This window comes from Taudactylus pleione, unplaced genomic scaffold (assembly GCF_031769625.1).
Source record: "Taudactylus pleione unplaced genomic scaffold, aTauple2 ptg000541l, whole genome shotgun sequence".
NCBI lineage: Eukaryota > Metazoa > Chordata > Amphibia > Anura > Myobatrachidae > Taudactylus > Taudactylus pleione.
In genome coordinates, this window is record NW_028284943.1 from 3,854,643 (window position 1) to 3,882,422 (window position 27,780).

A 27,780-nucleotide genomic window follows, 5' to 3' on the forward strand; every position below is an offset into this window, starting at 1 on the left:
ACCGCCCATACACACTTGCCGATGAACAGATATGTCTGCAGATACAGTCAGGTGCATAAATATTGTGACATTAACAGAATTTTCATATTTTGGCCTCTATTCACCACCACAATGGCTTTGAAATGAAACAAACAAGATGTGCTTTAACTGCAGACTTTCAGATTTAATTTGAGGGTAATTACATCCAAATCTGGTGAACGGTGTAGGAATTACAACGGTTTCTATATGTGCCTCCAATTTTTAAGGGCCAAAAGTAATGGGACTATCAACTCAAAAGCTATTTCATGGACAGGTGTGGGCGATTCCCTCGTTATTTCATTATCAATTAAGCAGGTAAAAGGTCTGGAGTTGATTCTAGGTGTGACATTTGCATTTGGAATCAGTTGCTGTCGACTCTCGATATGAGATCCAAAGAGCTGTCACTATCAGTGAAGCAAGCCATCATTAGGCTGAAAAATCAAAACAAACCCATCAGAGAGATAGCAAAAACATTAGGTGTGGCCAAATCAACTTTTTGGAACATTCTTAAAAAGAAAGAACGCACCGGAGAGCTCAGCAACACCAAAAGACCCGGAAGACAACTGTGGTGGATGACAGAAGTATTATTTCCCTGGTGAAGAAAAACCCCTTCACAACAGTTGGCCAAATCAAGAACACTCTCCAGGAGGTAGGTGTATATGTGTCAAAGTCAACAATCAAGAGAAGACTTCACAAGAGTGCATATAGAGGGTTCACTACAAGATGTAAACCATTGGTGAGCCTCAAAAACAGGAAGACCAGATTAGAGTTTGCCAAACAACATCTAAAAAAGCTCTGGAACAACATCCTATGGACAGATGAGACAAAGATCAACTTGTACCAGAGTGATGGGAAGAGTATGGAGAAGGAAAGGAACTGCTCATGATCCAAAACATACCACCTCATCAGTGAAGCATGCTGGTGGTAGTGTCACGGCGTGGGCATGTATGGCTGCCAATGGAACTGGTTCCCTTGTATTTATTGATGATGTGACTGCTTACAAAAGCAGCAGAATGAATTCTGAAGTGTTTCGGGCACTATTATATGCTCATATTCAGTCAAATGCTTCAGAACTCATAGGACGGCGCTTCACAGTGCAGATGGACAATGACCCGAAGCATACTGCAAAAGCAACCAAAGAGGTTTTTAAGGCTAAAAAGTGGAATGTTATGCATTGGCCAAGTCAATCCCCTGACCTGAATCCGATTGAGCATGCATTTCACTTGATGAAGACAAAACTGAAGGGAAAATGCCCCGAGAACAAGCAGGAACTGAAGACATTTGCAGTAGAGGCCTGGCAGAGCATCACCAGGGATGAAACCCAGCGTCTGGTGATGTCTATGCGTTCCAGACTTCAGGCTGTAATTGCCTGCAAAGGATTTGCAACAAAGTATTAAAAAGTGGAAGTTAGATTTAGGATTGTTTAGTTTGTCCCATTACTTTTGGCCCCTTAAAAAGTGGGAGGCACATATAGAAACCGTTGTAATTCCTACACCGTTCACCAGATTTGGATGTAATTACCCTCAAATTAAATCTGAAAGTCTGCAGTTAAAGCACATCTTGTTTGTTTCATTTTAAAGCCATTGTGGTGGTGAATAGAGGCCAAAATATGAAAATTCTGTCAATGTCCCAATATTTATGCACCTGACTGTATATCTGTCCATCAGCTGTGCAGCACAGCCGAAACGATATGTCTATGAACGACGTCGTTCACAGACATATCGCTGGTACACATTGGCTGACGGGCACCAGATACATTGGCCGATCAATTGATCGGCCAATATATCTGCCAGTGTGTACCCAGCTTTAGTTAACCAGTCTTGCTTTCTTTTTTGGCTTAGAATAATTTTATTGCTGCAGATACAAACTCCTCCCTCCTTTGCCAGGTTGAACGCTATTGTTTGTTATCTTTGCAGATATACCTCTACATAATTTTATCTTTCATTATTTAATTTAAAGCAGTATCTTTTACTGAGGGATGAGATGTGGAGGAAAGACAGAGGGCCTGATTCAGAGCCGCTCGTAAGCGGCCGCTCGTTCGGTCGGAGCGATGTTTTCCCAACTGCGCATGCGTACAGATCGTTATACGCATGCGCGAACCAGTCAGTGCGGCCGAAATTCATGTGCTCGCAAAATAGCGAATGTCTGATAATTTGAGTGACAGAAAGAGGCGTTTGTGGGTGGTAACAGGGGAAGGTGCTTGAAAATGGGGAGTGGAGATCAGAACGCAGGCGTGCTTAAAGGTCAAAACGAGCGTTTTATGGGTGTGCATAATTAAAACAGCAGCGTCATTGACCACGTCACTGGGTTATTTTATAGCCAGAACTGCTCGCAAAATTGTGGTAGCAAAAACCAACCACAAGAATAGCGAGCAGCTCATACCCTGGTCAATGTACTCGATTAATCTAATAAATAGCGGACATGACGTAGGATGCGAGCGGCCAGGGGGAGTAGTTTCCCAAAAAACGACCGCAAGTTTTGTTTGCTCGTTCAGACCTAGAGGCGTGAACAGACCGCAAAGAGCGAACGGTTCATTTGAATAGCCACCCCTTTTTTTTGAACGAACGACCGCAAATAGCGACCGGCTCTGAATCAGGCCCAGAGCCCGAGAGTGAAAGGAGGCAAAAGTAGGGCTGCCATATTAGTGTGATTTATTGGTATTTATTTTTATTTAAGCAACCCTTAATTGTCACTGAGCAGTCCAAATGTCCATTTAAGCTCGGAGTATACATTTTGGTAGCTAGTAAAAGCAAAAATCAATGATGTGCAAAAAATCCGGTATGTGTACAATTTTCTATGTTTTCCAGAGCTTCCACTAACACTTGCTTTTTAAGCTATTGCCTAAGAGATGCATAAATACACACTAAGGGGTCAATTCAATTAGGAACAAGGGGGGCGAGTGCCATTTCAACGGCGTAAAAAGGCGGGCAGCGGAAATCGCCCTAGACCGGCGGTTCAGTAAGTGCGGCTTAGTGGCACTTACTCACGGGCACAACACGGTAACGCCTAATTGAATTGAGCCCTAACTGAAATGCTTTTGTTTTCATTGTATTTTTGAAGTCCTAATGGTTCCTTGACTCCTCCCAAAATTTCATTACAATTTTACTGTTAGATACTACCCTGCTGACACATAAATCAAATAGTTAGCAAATATCTTTTTAAGGATATAATATGGTGTTCTATATTGACTACTGTGAGATGAATTGGAGATCAAAGTTTAAGGTGGAAGGAACTTTAATTAAATGTAGAAATGGAAATTTCTTCTTCAGTGTCCATAGTGCTTTACAGGGAGACATTGGGGTGTAGGTGGGACCTGGAGGACCAGACACCAACAGTAAAACTTTTCAATCCCAGGATGCCCCGGTCCTTCCCCTCGCCCACAGACTTTTGTTGGTGTCTGGCAGGAGCTGGACCACCATTATAACAGGAGGCTGCATTAAGCAGCCCAAGCTTTTGTTTTATGATTTAATTTATTTCTATTTTTTTTTACTATAACGGACGAGCAGCACCAGACTGTCCTCCAGACGTCTGTGCTGCCGCCCCATCACTCCTCCGAGGCGCCGTGACTCCCAAGCCTGTGCTAGGTACTCCCGGCAGGCTCAGAGCGGGACTAGCTAGCAGGCCCCCCGGAATTCAGGGGACAGGTAAGGTGGAACCCCGTTCGCGGGGACCCGCATTGTTATGGAGTCTTGCCTCCGGTCTCAGGAGACAGACCGGATGCGCTGATGTGAACACTGATGCAACCATGACTCCACTAGACCACGGGGCATATAACATACTGGCGCAGGGCAAATGTAAGGAGGCCAGGGGACGCAGTGGTTAATGTCAGCAAGGGGAGAAGGCACTCTCACTGCAGCCCCCCCCCCAGTCCAGGGCGCCATTCCACTGCGGTCTTGGTGTTCCCTGGGCTGCTCCTCCATCACCCTCCGCCCCCACAGAGATGTACGGCAGCCATTTTCTGCAAGCAGGTCTCCGGGAACGCTGATTCCAGTCTCCCTGTATACCTCTCCCACGGGCCATGTCATACAGCACTATATCCTACCAGTCACTGTGGTCTGTGTAGTTGATTTTAGAACCCATTGTAGACATGTATTATTATTCTTGTGGCAATGGCTGGCAGAGGAAAGAATAACAAGCCGCTTGATGCTGCGCCTCCTACTCCGGTGTCTTAGGCTTAGCCACAGAGGACCTCATTCAGGATGGTCTTTGTATTAATTGTTACACAGCCCCAGGCCCATCAGCCCCAGTGTCTCTCCCTCAGGACCCACCCTGGGCTGCCTTTTCACAAATGCTGGCAAAACTTGCAGACCAAGTAGCAGTCCCCATGGTAGCTCCCCCCCTATGGCAGGGATGGAGAACCTCCGGCACGCGGGCCTTATAAGGCCCACAAGGCGATGTCATCCAGCCCGCCGGCTGTGGCTCTGTCCCCCTCAGCGACAGCAGCAGAGTCAGCGAGGCGGCGAGCAGGGCTCTTAACCTATCAGCTGCGGCAGGCAGCACAACGGGGGTGTGTGTATTTCAGGGCTGACATCGGACTGGTTAGTGCAGGGCTCTCAGCGGTGGCAGGTAGTGCAGGGGCGTGTGCAGGACTCTCACCCAATCAGCGCGAGCAGGCAGCGGCGGCGCACCAGCGGGGGTGTACATTCAGTGCTGTTATCAGGCTGGTTAGGACTGAGAGGACCCCAGGGCTGCCTTATCAATCTGCCTGTCGCACATCCATAGGGACTGTCCCTCCAGACTCTGCCTGGCAACATACAGACAGCCTCCCCCTCCTTTCTTGGCCTCTGGAATCCACAAAGAAGTACTGTAAGTGTGATGGTGGCCCATACCAGCTAACATCACACGCCTCACCAAAGAGAAGCAGTTCCAGCCATCGCATTGAGGGCCATATTCAATTGCCGACGAAAGCCGTTATCGCTGATGACGTAATTTTCGCCAATCTGTACTTCTCCCCGTATTAAATTCTTCCGACTTTTCGCCGGTGCGGAAAGTCAATGGATAGAACCCTGCAAAAAAGTATCATCTATGAATAGATGTCGAAAAAAAGTGCAGAATTGGGGTTTTGGAGTACATACTTCCAGAAACCACCCAGCACCCCTTGGACTGTCTCCCAAAGGTAAACTGTGTCAATTCTTTTTTTTTTTAAAGTTACCCAGGACACCCCAAAAAAGTACTTTCGTTTTGGGGGTGAAAAAAAACAAAGTTGGGGGATAAACTTCTAAACTAACGAAATAGACTTGGGGGTTCCCCAAGTATGCCACAGGTGTTTTTTTTATTGCAGATGGTTGCGGCAGGTGCATTTTTTGCGATTTTTATAAGTTCACAATAGCCACTTTAAAATATGCTTGCACTCATTTTCATGTACCCCATGGGACTACTCATTTAAAAAAAAAAAAAAAAAAACTTGCTAAATGCTATTCTTCATCACTTTTTCAAAGACGCTAAACAGCACCTATTGAGACCATTTAAAGACCCAGCTAGGCTATTTGGGGGTACCCATAGTGAACCCCCATGTCACAGCATCTTTAGGGGGGTGTCAGGCTGATTTCCCCAAAAATGACAGCATGTTCGCTCATTTCGTTTTCGCCGGGTGCCATTTTCGCCGATTTGGAATTGAATACGGGGATATGCGGGGACAAGCGAGATACATTTTCACTCTGAAAAGCGGCGATGATGGCGAAAAGTCCGGCAACGGACTTTTCGCTCCTAATTGAATATGGCCCTAAGGGTGAGTTAATAAAAATTTTAACCAAATATAGTAGTCTAATTTTTAAGTTAATAATTTTGTATGGCCCCCGAATGATTTTCTAAAAATCCAAATGGCCCTTGGCAGAAAAAAGGTTCCCCACCCCTGCCCTATGGGATGGCCACAGCAGGTACACCCTGCAAATCCTTTGCCTCCCCCATGGGTAGAAGTACTGTCTACCTCAGTACAGAGTTTGGCTAATACATCTACTGTTTTTCAGCAAATGCTGCAAAAAGAAAAGCCTTTACCTACTAAGCCTACTAAACGTACTATGATATCTTCCCAATCCACACAGTTATCTGATTAATCTGGGGAGGCAGAAGATGCATATCTCTTTCACCGTGACTCCGTCTCAGGAGAAGAGGAGCCACCCTTTATACTAAATATACCTGCTCTTGTGAGAGCTGTTAAAACTATTCTACAAATAGAAGAGGATGAACCCACTCGTTTTACCAGAGTTTCCTCACTCTGACCAGCTATCTGATCACATGAGTGAAGCTTGGAATATGCCCGGTAAAAGAGTTCAAATTCCATAATGGTGTGATTTTTTTCTTGATTTTTTTTCTTTTTTTAAACTTATAAATCTTAAGGAAAAAGTGAAAATCATGTATTCTGACTGCAAGATAATCATGATCATTTACTTCTCGCCACTCACTAACTGATGCACTGCCCGCCATGTGGTTTCTACTAAGTCTCAGGAATATGGTTTTGCACCAGTGCGTCTACTGGTCCGCTCTGCTATCATCATGATCGACGCCTCCACCAACTGAAAGTGGCCTCAGAGATATGGTTTGTGCAAATAAAGCATAACCCTAACAAATCCTCCTAAAAAAAAGAATAATATTTTATTTGCCATTTGGGCTACAACAAAGGAAAAATTTTTTATTTTTTTGTGGCAAACAAGTATTTTGAGTAGTCTGCTTTTACATTATTATGTTTTATTTTCCAGGTTGTGTTTGCTTTCTTTATATTTATTAGATTTTTTTTTATTTTTAGCGGTCATGCTGTTTTTTAACCCTTTTCCCCCTTAAAAGCACCAGCACTGCGCTGACTATCCTGTTTGTGGTTTTCACTATATCAGGAAAGCACCAAGCTCCTGTTGTAGTGGTAATTGGCCCAGACTGTGCAGCAGTGGAGCTTATCATAGGAGAGGGAACCTGCCTGTTTTTACAATTAACCATTTATTCTTTTATAATGTACAATACACTGGATATTAGAAGTGTTTTGTCTCAGAAAAGAATGGTACGAGACTGAGCTGGTGCACAGTGGGAATGTCTGTGCATGGCGAGGAACACCCCCCAGAAAGCAAGTACAGACGGCGTAATGGTTAGCATTACTGAGGTGGTGGGTTCAATTCCCACTATGACCCTAGCTGTGTGGAGTTTGTATATTCTCCCTGTGCTTGCGTGGGTTTCCTCCGTGTACTCCGGTTTCCTCCCACACTCCAAAACTATACTTGTAGGTTAATTGGCTCCCCCAAAAAATAACCTTAGTATCTATGTATCTGAGCAAGTTGTAGGGAATATAGATTGTAAGCTCCACGGGGGCTGGGACTGATATGAATGGCCAATTGTTTTCTGGAAAGTGTTGCAGAATATGTGTGTGCTATATAAATAACTGGTAATAGATAAATAAGTACACCAGCATCCTGTACTCAGGGAAGGGAATTAGTATGTTTGACCGCTGGACGCGGTTCAAATCCTGACACCGGCAGCCCGAAGGAGGAGATGCCGACAGCGGAGGTAAGTTTACTATTCCTAACCCTCCCCCACCTTTAGGGGTGCTTAACCCCAATTTTCCCCGCTATAGTGCCTAACCCTACCCCCCGCGCCCCCCCCCCCCCCGTTAGTGCCTAAACCTAACCCCCGTCATTGCAACCTAAACCTACCCCACCCGGGGGGTGCCCAACCCAGCCCCCATAGTGCCTAAACCTAACCCCCCTTTTCCCCTAGCCTAACCCTCCCGGGGGGGGGTGCCTAACCCTAAATCTCCCCGGGGGGGTCCCTAAACCTAAACTCCCCCATCCCCGGCTACGTGGATACATGCCCCCGGCGTTGGACGATTGGTCCAGCATCCTGTCGGAGTTCCGGCGACGGGATTAACATAGGCTTCAGTATTTAGACGCCTATGTTAATTCCTTTGCCAGGATTACACTGTCGGTATTGAGACTGGCAGCCATGCGTCCGCCGGTCTCATAACTACATATCCTGTTAAGGGAAGATGATGAATTTGACTCTTACAGTGTTCAATAAGCTACTAATCCATGCACTAGCTAAAGTCTGTTTGGTTTGTTCATGGATGGCTTCTGCTGGCCCAGAAGGAAGAAATATAGGGAGAGCGCTGGACAGAAGTGTAATATTTAATATCACTTACAAAAATCACGTATAGTACAATAAATGAATACAATAAAATTATATCACAATAATGGGTAATTGATAAAAGAGAATTAAATGCTCAAATCCAGGATCAACTGAACCATATATATGCTAAAATTATCAATAATAGTTCAGAGCTCATATGGTCAAAAGATGGTCTGTTAGTGCAATGCAGATCATAAAACGGAAATAGCAGCAATTGTTAGTACAAGCAAAGGTATATGCAGAAAAGCATCTCATGTACTTTAAGGATTCAGATTCAGCCAGAAAGCGTGTATGTATAGCATAAGCACAATTTGCAAGAGTCCCGCACATGTACCTAAACCCAGCAGGTAAATAAATAGTAATGGCTCGTATGGTCAGTCAGGGAACTATGTATGGGAACTGGGTCAGATGATAATATCAACCTGTAATGTCCCTGTGTTAGGGTCCACACAACACCTGTGTGTTGTTGCACTGTTTGCCGGTGTCCCGGTCAAACCAGTGATGCAACAGGTACCTGCTTTCCTGAAGTCTCTGGCAGCGTGACTGCTCTCTGCAACCTGGAAGGGAGATCCGGCAATGTGGAGCCTTGGCTGCTGAAGGGACAAACCGCACTACCGTGTACAGGTCCCGGCTGCTGGGGGAACAGGACAGCGTCCCCGTCTCATGGGTTCTAGCTGCGGTGCGGTAGGGCAAGACTTCTGTGCCAGATGATATGACCAATCAGGTGCTCTCTTGCTCAGGATCCTGGGAGTGTCAACTGACGCGTTTCTTGGCCAATTGGGAGGGCCGTTTCATCAGAGGTGGCTAGCATATCCAGGTACTTCACATTTAAGCATGTGAGTGATTAATAATCAATAACATATGAGATAGTGCAATCAGAAAACATATAGATTTCTCCCAATATGTGTTCGAGTTATAAATACATACATATTAAAATAAAATTAGTATAAAAATTCATAATCAGAATACTAAATTAATATATTAATAAAAAAGAGAAAGAAACAAAAGGAATTGGACACTTGTACAAACAGGAAAGGATAAACCAATGATGATATCATTTACAATTCTAATTACTCTAATTAGATATTGAATTCAAATTCTGGGTATCTTAACAAAATGGATTAGTTTTAGATAAAGAAAACCATATGGCCTAAAACACCTAAATCATGTTGTTAATTCTAAGATACTATTCCCATACTAGATTCATATATATTTATAATTAATTGCAAAAACAATAAGGTATAGATAAAACTTAGTATAAAACAAAATATTCAAAAATAATTTAAAAAGTTGTTATTCATTATTAATACTTTTATATTTTTTATATGTTGTATTATTTTTAAAGATAAATAATATTAATATTACTAGTAATAATAATCATGTTAATAATAATAGTAACACTAGTATCGATGAGTATATCTTAATTAATTGGTTATTATATGAGACTAATAGGTCCAACACAGTAGTATATATATATATATATATATATATATACACACACACACACATTCACATATTAGTGGTAAATGGTTATCTATGTAGAAATTCCTCATGGGCTAATTCTACAGGACACTCATGAATGTATCGAGACAAGACTACCAAGACAAAACTGATATGTCATCCCTAACAAATAATGATGGAGGTGTATCTGATTTGAATGGGGTGGGGAATCATGATAACTGGATAGCTGATGTATGTAATGGAGTGGGACTAATCGGACAGGGCAGGTTAATATCCACCCCATAGAGGGAACGGACCCATGGGGACCCAAAGTGTCACTACCTATTCTAATGGGGAATATATATCAGTCATGTCAATTTTCCACAGTCTGCTTAGAGATGATTCAATTCTACCATATCATTTAGCCCGAAATGAATCAAAGTATCTAACTGGAATATCCAGAAGGCCTCTCTTCTGCATAATGTGCGAAATGGGAACGCCTCCGTCTGGGCAGCCACGCCTCCGGCACGCCCACCAAAGGGGTGTGCTGTCACTCACCATCGACAGCACGCCCCCTTTGGTGCGAGACCCATAGCGACGGCTATTCGGGTCGCGCGCATGCGCACGACGGAGCTCCCTCCGTCGTGCGCATGCGCACTAGGGCAACATCGACCCGCTTGCGAGCGCTCAGCGAATCAGGCCCTCTATCCGCTTTTAAGAGTGAGAATTTTTTGGAGATTATTCTCTTAATTGCATAGGCCGATGTATTGTACTGTGAGGTAAATGCTATTCGTTCGTCTTTCTTTTTATAATTCATAATAGGTTTTAAATGTCTTGATCTTGTTTTAAGCAACAAAGTTCTGTCTATATGGGTACCTTCCTCCAGTACTTTATCAAGCAAGGAGTGGGGGTATCCTTGCCTAATAAAGGTGTCATAATTCTAGGGCTTGTGATTGGAATGCTTCTAATGAGGAACAGTTCCTCGTAATGCGGAGGAACTGACCTTTGAGAATTGTTCTGGCCCAGACTTCTCAGCATGGGTTGCATTGATAAATGTTACAGTGGAGAATGAACGTTATATGTAACTAAATATTCATTATATAACGAGTGTTTACTTTATACTTAACAAAATCAGGCCTTTATTCCTCTGCAAATGGTTACCATGTTAGGAGGTTATCCTTTACAAGACAATACACAGACATTATCAGTGAACAATATAATTCTTCTTGGTTCATAAATAAACAAAAATTTGATCTGGGTTTTAGACATCTTTTTAGCTTTTTTTGTGTCTTGTTCAGGAATTACCAAAGATCATCACAAGCAAAGGATTAATCTGTCCAGAAACTGTCTGGGAATTCATGGATCGTATCTGGCCTGAATGCACTAAGGTAATGAACAATCCACTAAGATATTTTAAAGGATAAGTTTGGATTTAAATATATTGCATTGAGTTTACCCTTATTAAGCATAATATTTTTTTTGTTTAAGTAGGTTTATCTGTTCCCAATTATTATATGACATTAAAGAATTCTGAATTTCCCTTACTCACAATGTTAGAATCAGAGATCATTCTCACAAAAGCTTGCATATTTTGTGGAATAAATTATTGGTTACAAATATTGCAAATGTGTTTCACGTATGACAGGACACAAATCAAACGTTTGAGCTTTATTTATGATTTTTCTCCTTTCATTTCAATCTTTTTGTCCTATCACCATGACTAGTTTGTGCTTTCTTTTAGCATTTATTTTTGTGGGGTTACAATTTTATATGATCTCACTGGTTTATATATGATTCTGTAAAGCCTATTTAGAGTCAGGGAGGACACTTTGCTGCAGGCTTTTCTAGTACCTTACTCTTGTCAGGTTGGGGGTCTCTGGGAGCAAACACTCTTCTCAACACATCGAAATCTACATGATCAGACATTTATCACCCTCTTGTCTACAATCAAGTTTATTATGTTTTTTGGGAGAGGTGTTGCCCATCCTTTGCTATCCAAGACCTAATTCACCTCAAAAATTGTATACTTTAAAAAAAAAATATATAATTTAGGCCGGGTACACGACGTACAACAGACACAATGGTTGTACCAATCTCCCTTCATCCCAGAACACACGATATATACACACTATGCAATCTTCAAAACGTCATCACGATATATCATGTCGGACCACTGTATCCAATTAAACGTTTTTTCTTTACACACTAAACAATCATCGTGTAGATCACTGGCAGTTCAGGAGATGTCTTCAGAGGAAAGATTGGACCAATATATCTTATGGTCATCCGGTTGAGTGTACACACCGGCGTGCGCATGCGTGAGACTCGGCCAGCGATGGGCGCTCCGTCGCTACGGGTCTCGCACCAAAACAGGGTGGCTGTCGTTTATGATTGACAGCTCGCCCCGTTTTGGAGGGGGCAGGGGGCGTGGCTGGCCAAACGGAGGCGTTCCCGAAGGAACGCCTGCCGTTTGGGGGCGGCCTCAGTAGTGAGCTTCTATTAGAGCCGGAAGCTCACTGGGGCTTGCAATGGATGAGACCCTACCACAAGGGTCTCATCGCAAGCCCGATGGTCGCGACCATCACCTGGCAGCTCGCAAAGCTGTGGGTGGTCACCCACAGCGTAGCGAGTGGCCAGGAGGACGACACAAAAAAATAATAATGCCACCCTGATTCAGAGCGAGCGCTCTGAAAGAGCGTCCGGCTCTGAATCAGGGCCACTATGCGTTGCGCACCACATTGTTCACAACATCTTCCCATCTAACGTGCAGCACATCAGATGTGAAGATGCGATGACCGACGCACATGAATGCGCAATTGAGCGTACACACTAAGCGATGTGAAAGATATGTCATTCCAATTTGCCTCAAAACAACATATTGTCCATCCCACCCAGTGGCAATAGATTCCCCAGTGACAATAAATTTTGCGTTGCTCCTCACCGCCCAGTGGTAATTAAACCCCCAGTTATATTACCCCCAACCCCCATGTCTGCAAGACCTATTGCAGAATACCTCCTACTTCTTTACACGCATTTTAGAGCGCAATTTAGGCAGTTATGTCGGGGGCCAGTAAGAGAAGGAGGAGACGCAAAATGGATCTCCTCTAAGAATGCCGGGTGACGGAGCAGCAGACACGGTCGCGTGGGATGTGACCGTGTCAGCGAGAGCCATGTAAGTGGTTAATTGTTTTGTCACCTGCAGTTTTGTTTTTCACTTGGATAACGGGTTCAGTAAGCCTTTTTCAGCTTTGTTTCCTAAATCTAGGGTAGGTGGCATGGGCTCTAGGACTTTTCCGTTGGGGTGTCTATTCAGTGGCCCTGGGTGAGGTGTAGGAGATACAGAAAGCAATGTTGGGGGGGGGGGGGGGGGGGTTAAGCATCAACTTTGGGGCTGCCGCAGATACAAGACAAACAAAATTTGGACCATTATAATATTATACAAGAGTTAGAATGTAAATAATTACAAAGTGCTTATATTATAGATGAGTGCTAGCCAATCGAAAAAAATTAATAGGTTACAGCAAACGGTAATAAAAGTTGGGCAGCAATAGTAGCGATAATTAGTTAGATCACAACAGACCAGCTTACATTAAATTGTTGATTCCATGCTATACAGCTGTGTCCTCATACACCTCACCTCAATATTGCATGTGGCACGACGAGACGTCTGACATGAGTGAGCCGCGAGGTCCCGTGCGACATTTGTGCCAAGCGTGCTTTTGAATGAAAATCCACCTGGAGACCACACTGATTAATTTGATGTACGACATTTGTATTTCTGTGTGCGACAGAGGGCCGTATTCAATTAGCGATATTTTTGCCAAAAAACGGGCGAAACCGCATTTGGCGAAAAAAAACTGGAGAAAAGTTTTCTCCATCCCAGATTAGGCGAAAAAAAATGCAAAATCCCTATTTTTGGCTAGAAATGTGGGGATTTCTTTCATAACACTTTGGACACCCCCCAACGATACTTTATCTGTGAAAAATGCATTTTGCACGTGGATGGCGCAGGCATTTTTTTAGCTGTTATAAAAAAACGCCTGCGCCAGCCACGTGCGCAGTTTAAAACAATTGGTGCATCCTTATGGCACACTGAAATACCAGCCCCAATACGTGAAACGCATTTTTCGTGACGAAAAAAAAAATTTTGCCCGGATTTTCAGCAGTCGTTTTTTGCCAAAGTACGCAACTTACGACATTACGGGGACTGTCCAAAGGGTTCTGTGAGAAATCCCCACATTTTTACCCAAAAATAGGGATTTAGCATTTTTTTTCGCTTGTCCTAGGCTGGAGAAAACTTTTCTTCAGTTTTTAGGCGAAAAACGGCGTTTTTTTCGCCGTTCGTTGGTGAAATCGGCAGCAAAATCGGCTGATCAGACAGCCGATTTCGCCAACGACGGCGAAAATGGCCGATTTCGCCTGTAATTGAATACCCCCGAGTCTGTAAATGGAGCACAACAGAACTTTGGTGTGGAAAAACGCCACGGCCGCAACATTGTAGCACTTTGTAAACAGATTCAGAATCTGTTGCACACAGATCTACAAGTGTCGCATATCAAATTAATTAGTGCAGTCTCCTGGTGTGTCTTGGATGCATTTTCGAGCGAAAAGAATGCACTACGCAAGTAATAGTGTATGAGGACACATCTCTAAATATGCTATAAACTTCACTTAGCCATGGTGAAAGAGGCATAAATAGCAAATTTGAAACTGATAGTCTGCAATTTAAATCTGTGTTGTATTTTGGCTATAATAGACATACTGTTGGGATGGGGCGTGTTCCATTGGTGGGCAGTGATGCTTAGATAGCTATCACGATTTGGCCCATATTTATTATACAGAGTGAAATCTAGAGAGAAATAATGATGTAGAGTTAGCTCAGGAATCAGTTTGGAGCCAGAACTGTAAATAGTAGATTAGTGACTTCACAACATAGGGGCTTAATGACTGGGCAGTAGCAGAAGACAAAGTACATTTAATTTACTGCCTCCAGCAGCATGTTGTGGTGGACGGCCAAATCTTATGTGGCTTGGAAAAAGTCAAGTACAGTGTGTGTATCATGTGGTCTATATTTTGATATATGATTCATATGTTTAGAGAAGTGATATGTTAGTGAAGATGCGCTCACCATCTTTGGGCAAAATGTAGTAGCCTCAGAGTTTCTGAAAGTGACAAAGCCAATTTGATTAGATCTCGTGGCTTAATCGCTGAAACATCTGCTCTTTTGGCAACCCAGAGGCTAATAAATTTGCCCCTTTGTCCGAGAATAATATATATTTAGGTTGGCTTCCCCGTAATGCTGGATCGGAAATGTAGTCAATTGTTTAACCGATAAGATACAATTGTAACTAGCAATTAAGTTTGAAAATAACCCAAGAAGGTGATAAAGCAACTATTAAAACATTTGTCTTGGCAAGTTGCGGAGTGATTAGGGCTTACGTTCCCTTTTACACCTGTCTGTTATATTGTGGGGTGTGGTATAAGAAATAGACAGTAATTAGTTAGACAATGTCTAGATAGACACCATATGTTAGACAGTCAATAGTTAGACAGGGAAAAAAGTTTGACATGGAAAAAAGTCAGACACACTAAAGTTAGACATGTAAAAAGGTCGACAGGGTCAAAAGTTTGACACGAAACTAATCAACACAAAAATGGTCGACAATTTTTTTTTATTTTTTTTTTAGCCCTAATCTTCACCCTAATCCTAACCCTTATCCCTCCCCGTGTTGCCTAACCCTCCCTCCTGGTGCCTAAGCCTAACCGTCTGGGTAAGTGCCTCAACCTAACCCTCCAGTAAGTGCCTAACCCTAAACCTAACCCTAAAAAAGAAAAAAATATATATGTTTTGACCATTTTTGTGTCCATCATTTTCATGTCGAACGTTTGACCCTGTCGACCTTTTGTACCTGTCGAACTTTTTACATGTCTATCTTTAGTATGTCTGACTTTTTTCAGTGTTAAACTTTTATCCTTGTGTAACTATTGACTTGTCTAACATCTGGTGTCTATCTAGACGTTGTCTATCTAATTACTGTCTATCTATAGTTCGGAACCCCATTAGCTTGATCCCTATCTTGCTATAAGAGGAGTGAAAAGGTTTGCGTCTATCAGCAGGATCAATGCTAGCTAGGTTTAAGTGAATCTTTGTAAGATCATCATCTTGAACTACTGTAATTGCTATAGTGGGTGTTGCAATAAAATTAGTTTACTTTTGACCAGTTACTTGTCTAGATAATTTTTGTAGCCAGAGGCACTGAGTGTACCAAGATGTAGTATATAAGGTTGTCTATGGGCAAACAGACAGCTGGGAGTATATTTATTAAAGTGCAGATTTTTAGAAGTGGAGTTGATGCCCCTAGCAATCAGATTCTAGCTATTATCTTCTTTAAATATACCCTCTGGTGTGGAAAAAGTCAAACATTAACCTGGTATCTTCACAAATGTGTTTTTATAGCAAAAAGAGCATTGCTCAAGGTTGCTTTCATGTGTATGCTGTGCTCATTATTATCATCATCATCATCGTTTATTTGTATGGTGCCACAAAACTCTGCAGTGGAGGTCAGTCAGAATTACAACTAATACAAATTGCACTTAAAAACACAAAATGATATAGGAGTTTGATGAAGGATGTGCAGTCGTGAGTCTAAGGTAGAGATGGACCTGCTTATATTCTAGAAGGAATGGGCAATGCTGGGACAATAGGAGCTAGTCAGAAATGGAGTAGACATGGGCCTATAGTTGATAGAACATGTAAGTGTCATGAGGGGGTAGGATAGACTACAGTGAAGAGTTCAAAGGACTGCATGTGTGGAGTGAAACTGTGGGCATAACTGATGTTGACACCGTGACAGTGGGCTTGGGTAATCGGGGAGAGTGTGCTTTCAGGTAGCATTTGAACATCCAGGTGAGGTAGTTGGACATGCTGGATAAAAGTGAAGGAGAAAAGAGTAAATGCATGTGGTTTGCATAGAGGTGGCAGTGAGGGCCAACTAAGTGTGTTAGTTTACATACATAAGAAGGATACAAAGAGAAAACAGAGGGCCAAGGCAGGGGGCATCTTAAGAGAGGAGGGGGCCGATGTGCATTCCCCGTGCCGGGCCCCCTCCTCTGTCCCCAGCAGCCGATGGAGTGTGCCCAGATTCTACTGCGCATGCGCAGAACGCCGGAAAAATGGCCGCGGTAGCAGGTGAGTTATAAATAATATGGGTGCAGGGTGTGCGGTGCGGGGGCCCGTGTGCACCGCACTCCCTGCACCCATTATAGATACGCCCCTGGGCCAAGGACAGATCTTTGAGGAACTTCAACGAGGGGAGAATGGATGTGTCATTGTTTTTGCAACAGATTCAATGACTATTATGCCATTGAAAGCCATTACAAATCTGTAAAAATGCATTCCTGCAGCACATACCGTATGCACTTATTTTTTTCAAATGTGTTGTCACGCCACCGCACCTTCAAGTGCACTTACTGTGGTCTGTTGCACTGTTCTCAGAGATTCCAACAGTGCTGGGAAGCTCTCTGCTGATGCTTTCCTTGCGGGTCACCATCTTATATATGCACAAGCGCCAGCATGCCTTTGCAAACTCTCACGAACCAGTAGTCTCTCCACTCACAGGTCGGCTATTTAAACATTTATAGAGCACTACTCATTGCCAGATCTTTGTCTTGCCTGCTTGCAGACAGACTTTTTTGGCTCTCTGAAATATTTGTACTGCCAGCCTAGTTTTCAGTTGTAAAGTGCCTGATGTCTCTGACAACCTGGTTTTCCATACAGTCAGCTAGATCATCCTTTGACATGCTTGGGGAGAGAGGAGGGTGAGCATCCTGAACTACCAGCTTTTATTAGGTAATAGTACAGCTTTAAAAGTACCTTGAATTTTAAATCTACAATGTCAAACAGTTTACACATTATATACAGTAAACATAAGAATTAATGCCGAAGCTAATAGTACAGTTTTTTTGTATTTCTATTTACAAATTCACTGTACCACTTAAAAAAAAATAATACTGACGCAAATAGAGTTTGATTAGTAACATACTAAAATATACTTGTATTTCTAAATGTAATTACTTTATGTGAGACTTGCAGGGCATTGTGATATATTGATCTAATAAGCTGATTCATAACCTTGTTATTTCTCATTTTTTGTTATCTTCCTTGGTTCAAACATATCATATTTATCTTCTTTCCACCTCATCTGTAGTGTATACTTGCAGCCTTCATGTTGAATTCACAAAGCTATCTGATCTTTCAGCATTGCTTGTGTAGATTATCAACAGCTAAATGCTCAAGGCACTTGCGTGTGTGTGATCTTGAGAGGATAATTTTATCTTCCTTTGAAATTCTGAAGATATTTTTGGAGACAAGATTTTGCTATGTTTTAAGAGGAAGTCATCTCTTGCAAATTATAATTTCTCTTTAACTTAGATATATAACATGCCAAATAATGTATTCCCTGCTGTGAAATATAAAGCTCAGAGCATTCTTTTATATAGGTGATGGAAACCATTCTTATAATACAGAAGTAGTAGTTTTTGAAAACACAAAATATATAGATACAAATGTGTCCTTGCTTATTTAGCCTCAATACGCCATGTAGCGCAATATGCCTGGTGTGAGTGAGACGCCAGGCGCTGTGCAATTCTGCTAGGACACACCTAGGAGACTGTGCTTATTCATTTGATATGTGACACTTGTATATCTGTGTGCAACTGAGTCTGCAATTGGAACTTAGGGCCTGATTCAGACCCACTCGCAAGCGCTGTGCGCTCGCAAGCGGGTCGATTGTGGGGCTCTGCGCACACATTCACTCGCCCCAGGGCTCGTTACAAACGGGGCGGCTGTCGCTCACTGGGGCTTGCGGCAGATGAGACCCTACCACAAGGGTCTTGTCGCTAGCCCGATGGTCCTGACCATCGCGACCATCACCTGGCCGCCCGCTAAAGCTGTGGGTGGTCACCCACTGCTTAGCGAGCTGCCAGGAGGCCGGGTAATTAAAAAAAAGCGGCCCGTCCTGATTCAGAGCGAACGCTCGCTTTTTGCGAGCGGCTCTGAATTAGGCCCTTAGTGTGGAAAAAAGCTGTGGCTGCTGCTTCAACTCAGTCACACACAGATATACTAGTGTCACACATGAAATTAATAAGCACAGTCTTCTGCATTGTGACTTAAGCTGGGTACACACCTATACAATCGTCGGGCCGTTCTTTCGATGTCGAAAGAATTGCAGTTGGATAGTCTATTTGTGTACACTGTCCCAATGCAGGAGCGTTAGCCGATAAACGGCTTATAAAGCTCCTGCAACAGCTGGGATCGGGTGGTCAAAGCATATTTGCTGTTTAATATTTATCGGGCTGACCATCCAATCCCATAGGGGCTTGTACACACTGCTATGTCTGCACAGTGTGGCTCACAGGCAGCTAACCGAGGGTCACACTGGGAACACATTACATTAAATATATTTGTAATGGGGCTATTGTATTGAAATTTTCACCAAATTTCAGCAACAACCCATGCATTCCACACATGCAAAGAAATCAAACCATAGATGTCCATAAATTAACTTATGTGTAATAATGTGAAATGACACAGGGAAAAAGTATTGAACACATGTAGGGAGGTGCAAAAAGGCAAGGAAAGCCAAGACACCTGCTGAAATCTATCAGTAATTAGAAAGCAATCCTGCCCCTTATCAGTGCAAATTAATATAAGCTAGTTCAGTCCCAACTGATGGCCTATATAAAGGTGTCTTATTACCAAGGTGTTACACAAGAAACATCTAATTTTTGGTAAAAGCAAAGAGCTCTCTCAAGACCTTTGCAACCTTATTGTTGCAAAACATACTGATGGCATTGGTTACAGAAGGATTTCTAAACTTCTGAATGTTCCAGTGAGCACTGTTGGGGCCATAATCCGGAAGTGGAAAGAACATCATTTCATCATACGCCCATATGAAAGAAAACCTTTTATATGTCTGTTCTATCTACTCTATAGTGGTACGCAGTACCCTCTTCTGTTTGACACACTAATTGGTGAATTCTTACCTTTATAAAGATACCTTTATGGGAGTCAACACGGTGTTCTTTCTGTGAGCTGGGGTATGCCCTATACCTTATTTTTGATATCCCTACATGTGAACTCATTCTAAAGCATTATCTCGATTGTGTTACATAACAGTAACACTGTGCATGTTGTTCCTCTTTACTCAACTCCCTGGAGCGAAAGATTTGAGGGTTAAAAGGAAGAAATCAATCAAGAAGATATATTGAACACTCCTAAAGGCACGTTTTTGACATAATACTTTAAGTATACATCTGCTACAGCGACCTATTTGTGTATTTCCTGTTTCTTTTTCTTGTTATATATGTATTTGTATGGATTAGGTGTTTCCACTTTTTAGAATCAGGAGGTCCTTTTGGCTGCTATAAAAGCGCATATAATTTTAAACCCTACTTATTTTATTATTAATCATTTCATCATAAACCGGCCACAACCAGGTGCTCCTCACAAGATTTCTGACAGAGGAGTGAAAATAATTATCAGAAGAGTTGTCCAAGAGCCAAGGACCACTTGTGGAGAGCTTCAGAAAGACCTGGAATTAGCAGGTACAATTGTTTCAAAGAAAACAATAAGTAATGCAATCAACCGCAATGGCCTGTATGTATGCTCACCACGCAAGACTCCATTGCTGAATAAAAAGCATGTTGAAGCTTGTTTAAAGTTTGCTGCACAACATTTGGACAAGCCTGTGAAATACTGGGAGTATATAGTCTGATCAGATGAGACCAAAATGTAACTCTTTGGATGACATAATACACACCATGTTTGGAAAAATGTACCAAGACATTCTTGATAAAAATTTGCTGCCATCTACCAGGATGCTGAAGATGAAACAAGGGTGGAAATTTCAGCAAGACAATAATCCCAAACACACAGCCAAGGACACTCTCAATTGGTTTCAGAGAAAGAAAATAGAGCTGCTAGAATTGCCCAGCCAATCGCCTGACTTGAATCCAATTCAAAATCTATGAAAAGAACTAAAGATCAGAGTTCATAGAAGAGGCCCACGGAACTTTCAAGATTTGAAGACTGTTTGTGTGGAAGAACGGACCAAAATCACACCTGAGCAATGCATGCGACTAGTTTCTCCATACAGGAGGTGTCTTGAAGCTGTCATTACCAACAAAAGTTTTTGTACGAAGTATTAAATAAATTTCAGTAAGCATGTTCAATACTAACTCCCTGTGTCATTTCACATTATTGGACATCTATGGTTTGATTTCCTTGCATGTGTGAACTGCATGGGTTGTTGCTGACATTTGGTGAAAATTTCATTCATATAGTCCCGTTACAAATATATTTACTGAGAAAATTGTTGATGTGTTCAACACTTATTCCACCCGGTGTGTGTGTGTATATATATATATATATATGTACACACACAGTATATATATATATACATACACACACACACACACAGCGGGTGGAATAAGTGTTGAACACATCAACAATTTTCTCAGTAAATATATTTGGACCCAGCCACCGATTGTGAAAATTGTTGCAATTTAAAAGATGAGAGAGGTCTGTAATTTCCATCATAGGTACACTTTAACTGTGAGAGACAGAATCAGAACAAAAAATTCCAGAAATCACATTGTATGATTTATAAACAATTTATTTGTATATTCTTGCGGAAAATAAATATTTGAAGATGCAACGTGACTGGGTCTTCCAGCATGACAATGACCCCAAACACACCGCCCGGGCAACTAAGGAGTGGCTCCGTAAGAAGCATTTCAAGGTCCTGGATTGGCCTAGCCAGTCTCCAGACCTCAACCCAATAGAAAATCTGTGGAGGGAGTTGAAAGTCCTTGTTGCCCTGCGACAGCCCCAAAACATGACACATCTAGAGAAGATCTGCATTGAAGACTGGGCTAAAATACCTGCTGCAGTGTGTGCAAACCTGGGCAAGAACTACAGGAAACGTTTGACCTCTGTAATTGCCAATTGAGGTTACTTTACAAAGTATTGAGTTAAACTTTTTAATTGTCCAAATATTTTTTTTCAGAAAGAATATACAAATAAATTGTTTAAAAACCATACAATGTGATTTCCGGAATTTTTTGTTCTGATTTAGTCTCTCACAGTTGAAGTGTGCCTATGATGGAAATTGCAGACCTCTCTCATCTTTTAAAGTGCAACAACTTGCACAAACGGTGGCTGTCCAAATACTTTTTTGCCCCACTGTGTGTGTGTGTATATATATATATACACACACACACACCAGCTGAAGTACCCGGCATTGCCCAGGTTTGAATCTTCAAGCTATTAAGTTAGACATCCCAGAGAAATTGCCACCCCTCTGTGAAGTTTTCATCCAAATCCATCAGGCGGAAGGCCGAGAACGGGCTCCCCGGGTCAAAAACTTACCCAGTTTACACCCAGGAGGTCCGACTGAGACCTCGACCCCCCTAGTATGTCTTCTGGGATCCAATGTTACCACTCGGTGAAGTTTTTGTCTAAATTATGTGATATCGTCCAAATCCATCCAGTGGAAGACCCAGAACAGGCTCCCTGGGTTAAAGTTCTTCCAGACGCACTCCGCCATAAGGTTCGACTGGGACCCCAACCACTCCATTAGGCATCCCAGACCAATTGCCACCCCTCTGTGAAATTTGATTCCAAATCCATGAAGTGGCCCAGAATAGGCTCCTCGAGTCATTGTTCTGCTCCGCATCCCTAGGTCAAAGTTCTGCACAGCGTACACCAACGGGAGGTCCGACCAGGACCCCAACACCCTAGTATGTCTTCTGGGATCCAATGTTACAACTCTGTAAAGTTTTCATATACACTACCGTTCAAAAGTTTGGGGTCACTTAGAATTTTCCTTTTTGAAAGAAAAGCACTGTTTTTTTTCAATGAAGATAACATTAAATTAATCAGAAATACACTCTATAGATTGTTAATGTGGTAAATGACTATACTAGCTGCAAACATCTGGTTTTTAAAGGAATATCTACATAGGTGTATAGAGGCCTATTTCCAGCAACCATCACTCCAGTGTTCTAATGGTACATTGTGTTTGCTAAGCGTGTTAGAAGACTAATGGATGATTTGAAAACCCTTGTGCAATTATGTTAGCACAGCTGAAAACAGGTTTGCTCGTTAGAGAAGCTATAAAACTGGCCTTCCTTTGAGCTAGTTGACTATCTGAAGCATCACATTTGTGGGTGTGATTATACTCTCCAAATGGCCAGAAAAAGAGAACTTTCATGTGAAACTCGACAGTCTATTCTTGTTCTTAGAAATGAAGGCTATTCCATGCGAGAAATTGGCAAGAAACTGAACATTTCCTACAACGGTGCTTACTACTCCCTTCAGAGAACAGCCCAAACAGGCTCTAACTAGAGTAGAAAGAGAAGTCGGAGGCACCGATGCACAACTGTTCAAGAAGACAAGTACATTAGAGGCTCTAGTTTGAGAAATAGACGCCTCATAAGCCCTCAACTGGCAGCTTCATTAAATGGTACCCGCAAAACGCCAGTGTCAACGTCTACAGTGAAGAAGCGACTCTGTGATGCTGGCCTTCTAGGCAGAGTGGCAAAGAAAAAGCCATATCTGAGACTGACGAATAAAAGGAAAAGATTAATATGGGCAAAAGAACACGGACATTGGACAGAGGAAGATTGGAAAAAAGTGTTATGGACAGACAAATCGAAGTTTGAGGTGTTTGGATCACACAGAAGAACATGTGTGAGACGCAGAACAAATGAAAAGATGCTGGAAGAGTTCCTGACACAATCTGTCAAGCATGGTGGAGGTAATGTGATGGTCTGGGGCTGCTTTGGTGCTGTTAAAGTGGGAGATTTGTACAAGGTAAAAGGGATTTTGAATAAGGAAGGCTATCACTCCATTTTACAACATAACCTGTGGACAGTGCTTGATTGGAGCCAGTTTCCTCCTCCAACAGGACAATGATCCAAAGCACAGCTCCAAATTATGCAAGAACTATTTAGGGAAGAAGCAGGCAGCTGGTGTTCTGTCTGTAATGGAGGGGCCAGCGCAGTCACCAGATCTAAACCCCATTGGGCTGTTGTGGGAGCAGCTTGACCGTATGAAGCATGAACAAGGGAGACAAGTCCTTAGCAGACGGCAACTTGGTGAGAGGAACAAAATGCACCATCTTGCTAAAATGGTCCACAATTGTCCAGATAACAAAGCAACGAGAAGAGGGTGTGAGGTCTACGATTAAATCCATGGCAATATGGGTCCATGGCTTAGAAGGAGTAGGAAGAGGAAGCAGGAGACCAGGAGGAGCTGTACGAGGAGACTTGTTTCGAGCATAGATGTCACATGCTAACACAAACTACCGGACATCTTGACCCATAGTCTGCCACCATACCGAACGAGACAGTAACCCGGTCGTCTTAGCTATGCCTGGATGCCCAGATGGTTTTGAGGAAAGAAAATCCAGCAGAACCGCCTTCCGAAATCTCTCTGGAACAAAGAGGACTCCTTGTGGCATCCCTGCTGGAGCCTCCGATTTACAGGCGCAAATGACATCTGCAAGATTTCTGGTCACAGCGAAATGGATGTTAGAAGTGGGAACAATGGTATCATACAAGACAGTGTTGGGCTGGACAGGTTGGAAACTGCGAGACAGCGCGTCCGCTTTTAAGTTCTTGTAGCCAGGCCGTAATGAAATAACGTAATTGAAACGGGTGAAGAATAATGCCCATCAGGCCTGTCTGGCATTCTAACTCTTGGCAGACTCTATATATGACAGATTTTTATGGTCAGTGAGCACCGTGATGATGTGGTTCGCTCCTTCCAGCCAGTGCCTCCAATCCTCAAACGCCCATTTGATGGCCACAAGCTCACGATTCCCAACGTCATAGTTCTGCACGGCTGAGGCAAACTTTCGAGAGAAAAAGGCTCAGGGATGTAGTTTGCCATTCTCAGGATCTCTGTGTGATAGAATAGCGTCCATGCCAATTTCAGAGGCATCTACCTCGACAGTGAACAGGAGATCTGGATTGGGATGTCGGAGGACTGGAGCGGAGATAAAGGCAGCTTTTAAGGAGTTGAAGGCTTGAAGAACTTCAGTCGACCAGTTGGCCACATATGCTCCTTTCTTGGTAAGCTCCACAATAGGTGCGACTATGGATGAGAAAGATTTAATAAATCTTCTGTTTTAGTTGGCAAAGTCAAGGAAGCGTTGAACTGATTTTAGATTGGTTGGCTGAACCCAATTTAAGATGGCCTTGACTTTGCCTGGGTCCATCGAAAATCCTTGAGAGGAGATAATGTATCCCAAAATGATACCTCTTGGACTTCAAAGTCACATTTTTCTGGTTTCGCATATAGATTATTCTCCAGGCGTTTTAACAGCACTTGCCTCATGTGCTTACAATGTTCTTCCAGGGAGTTGGAGTAAATCAGGATGTCGTCGAGGTAGACTACTGCAAATACCTCGAGATATTCCCTCAACACATCGTTGATGAAGTCCTGGAAGACGGCTGGGGCGTTGGATAGGCCAAATGGCATCACTAGGTATTCATAGTGGCCGGAATGGTTGTTAAAGGCCGTGATATTTTTCACCGTGATATTGTTTAGACCTCTGAAGTCTATACACGGTCGGAGGGAACCATTTTATTTCTGCACAAAAAGAAGCCCGCTCCAACCAGCGATTTGGAAGGTTGAATGAAGCCTTTCTCCAAGGCCTCCTGGATATATTACTCCATCTCTTTGCTCTGAGGAAGAGACAGTGCAAAAAGTCTACCTTTGGGTCGCCTTGCTCTGGGCAGAAGGTTAATAGAGCAGTCATAGGAGCGATGAGGTGGCAGGATATCCGCCCTCTTCTTAGAAAAAGCTTCTGCCAAATCCCGATAAGGAGACGGAATCTTGGAGGCCAATTCAGGCTGGATGGCAGCAGGCAGACGGACAGGGAATGTGATTCAGGTGTCACCCCATTGAAGAATCTCTCCAGTGTGCCAATGGATGACCTAGGACCAAAGGTGCCAGCGGACACTGGAGTAACAGGAGTGTAATGTCTTCAGAGTGTAGGGCACCAATGGACAGACGAATGGGAGGAGTTTGGGATACAATGGCTATCCTAGATCGTTCTTCACCTTTAAGCCCGACCACGGAGAGAGGTGTGGAAGAAGGTGATGTCCATGAAATCTCCTGCTTCACCACTATCTAAGAAGGCTGGGACAGAAACTTGATGATCCTTCCCTTGGATAATTGTGAATATCAGGACTGAATTTGCAGGAGAGACAGATGCAAGGCCTAGATGTATCTCTCCCAAGACACCTAGACCTTGCCTTTTCCCGATTTCACAGGACAATTTGCGGCTGTATGCCCCTTCTCTCCACAATCTAGGCAGAGGCCTAGAGAGCGTCTTCTCCGATTCTCTTCGGCAGAGAGACGGTTTGCACCCAACTGCTTTGGTTCTCCTGAATCGGGTGGAGTTACCCAAACTGGTGATAGAGGAGCAAGTGTAGGAAGCTCCTTCTCCAGTCTCCTTTCTCGGAGACGGCAATCTATGCGAACTGCTAGATGCATGAAGTCATCCAGTGTCTCCGGAACAGAATGTTGTAACAGGATATCTTTAATCTGGTCCGATAGACCAAGGCAGAACTGACTCCGAAATGCTGGGTCATTCCATCCGGAGTCAATCGATTACTTGCGGAATTCCGTGCAGTAGTCCTCTGCAGCTCTCTGGCCTTGTACTAGGGACCAAAGTTTCGACTCGGCCAGTGCCGCCTTGTCTGGGTCATAAGACGGTGAAGAAGGCCTCTACTGACTGGAGAGCACTGTGTGCAGAAGGTAGACCAAAGGCCCAGGTCTGGGGGTCACCCTGAAGCAGGGAGAATATAATGTCGACTCGTTGAGTCTCAGATCCTGACTACTTGGGCCGAAGCCGAAAGTAGAGCTTGCAACTTTCACGGAAATTCAGGATGTCATTCCGATTTCCAGAGAAGCGTTCTGGCAAATTAAGTTTGGGCTCGAGAGGGCGAGCCGGAGAAGGAGTTTTCACGGGTTTCCACGAAACGGAGAGAAAGCTCCTGGACTTTTTGGGTCAAGACCTGGATCTGGGCCTCAAGAATTTGGGCTGGATTCTGACCGGGCTCCATGGTTAATCTTGCAGCTCTACGATTTCATTTTATTTTGGGCCGGTGATAATGTAACGATTCCTGGAGGGAATCGACGTCTACGGCTGTAGAGCAGAGGATTAGGTAAGGTGATAGGTTGGGGGTACCCCTTGTAGACTGGAGATGATAACATCTGAAAGTAATAGGAAAGTCAAGCTACAGCCTTGAGGTCTGGAATACTTGGCAAGTGGCGGCCATTTTGCCTTGAGGGATGGAGAGGTGTTGCAGCCTTGAGGACTTACAAGTCTGGGTGAGGAGCAGCCTTCAGGCTGAATATCAAGATGTGGCTTTGGCCGTGTAGCAGCCTTGAGGGCTGGTAAGCCTTGGCAGAGGCAGCCTCTGGGCTGAATTGGATGTTGCTTTGGCCGTGTAGCAGCCTTGAGGGCTGGTAGGCCTTGGCTGGTAGACACTGGCGTTGGTGCACTAAATTGTGCACTTAGAACGCTGGGGTGCGACCTATGTTGCCGGGTTCACACAGGCATTGATGCACAGGATTGCACACTTAGGACTGCAAGTGCACTCTGTGCCGCCGAGATGACACAAGCGGCTGGGAGCAGGAATGCACACCGTGCCGCCTAGATGACACAAGCGGCAAACAGCAGATGTGATGCGGACTGTGCCGCCTGGATGGTACAAACAGCAGACAAGAAATAAAAGCACAAAAGAAAACTGGAACTCAACTGCAACAAACAGGAGACTGGCCACAACCGGAAATATATGAAACCGGCATGGAGTGAAGGGCTGGCTGCAATTTAACAGATACAGGGTCTAATCAGAGCAAGCCCTGCAAGCCTCCCTAATGACAGACTAGCGTGCACCTGGCATGTGCACACAGACAGACAGTAATTACTGAACACATGAGATCAGCACACAGACAGACAGGAATAAATGCAGTTTCTCAGTAGCAAGTAAGACTGGGAACTGCAACCAAGATGATCTGCTAACCGCAGATCCTAACACTTATATGGTCTTAAGGAATTCTATGATGTTATTTCAAAAGGGAGTAATTTTAGAGCAGCTCCGCCATATATAAAATGGCCAGCCAACTGTGGAATTACA

At 43.4% G+C, this 27,780-nt stretch overlaps 1 protein-coding gene across 1 annotated transcript in view; it reads left to right on the forward strand.

The window, feature by feature from the left end:
- The window catches only part of SPOCD1 (SPOC domain containing 1), a 218,660-nt gene that overhangs the window by 173,973 nt on the left and 16,907 nt on the right, over window positions 1–27,780 (forward strand). Inside the window, exon 12 of the mRNA XM_088451244.1 lies at window positions 10,863–10,952. Coding sequence (XP_088307370.1) covers window positions 10,863–10,952 — 90 coding nt within the window. The remainder of the gene's footprint in view (window positions 1–10,862; window positions 10,953–27,780) is intronic.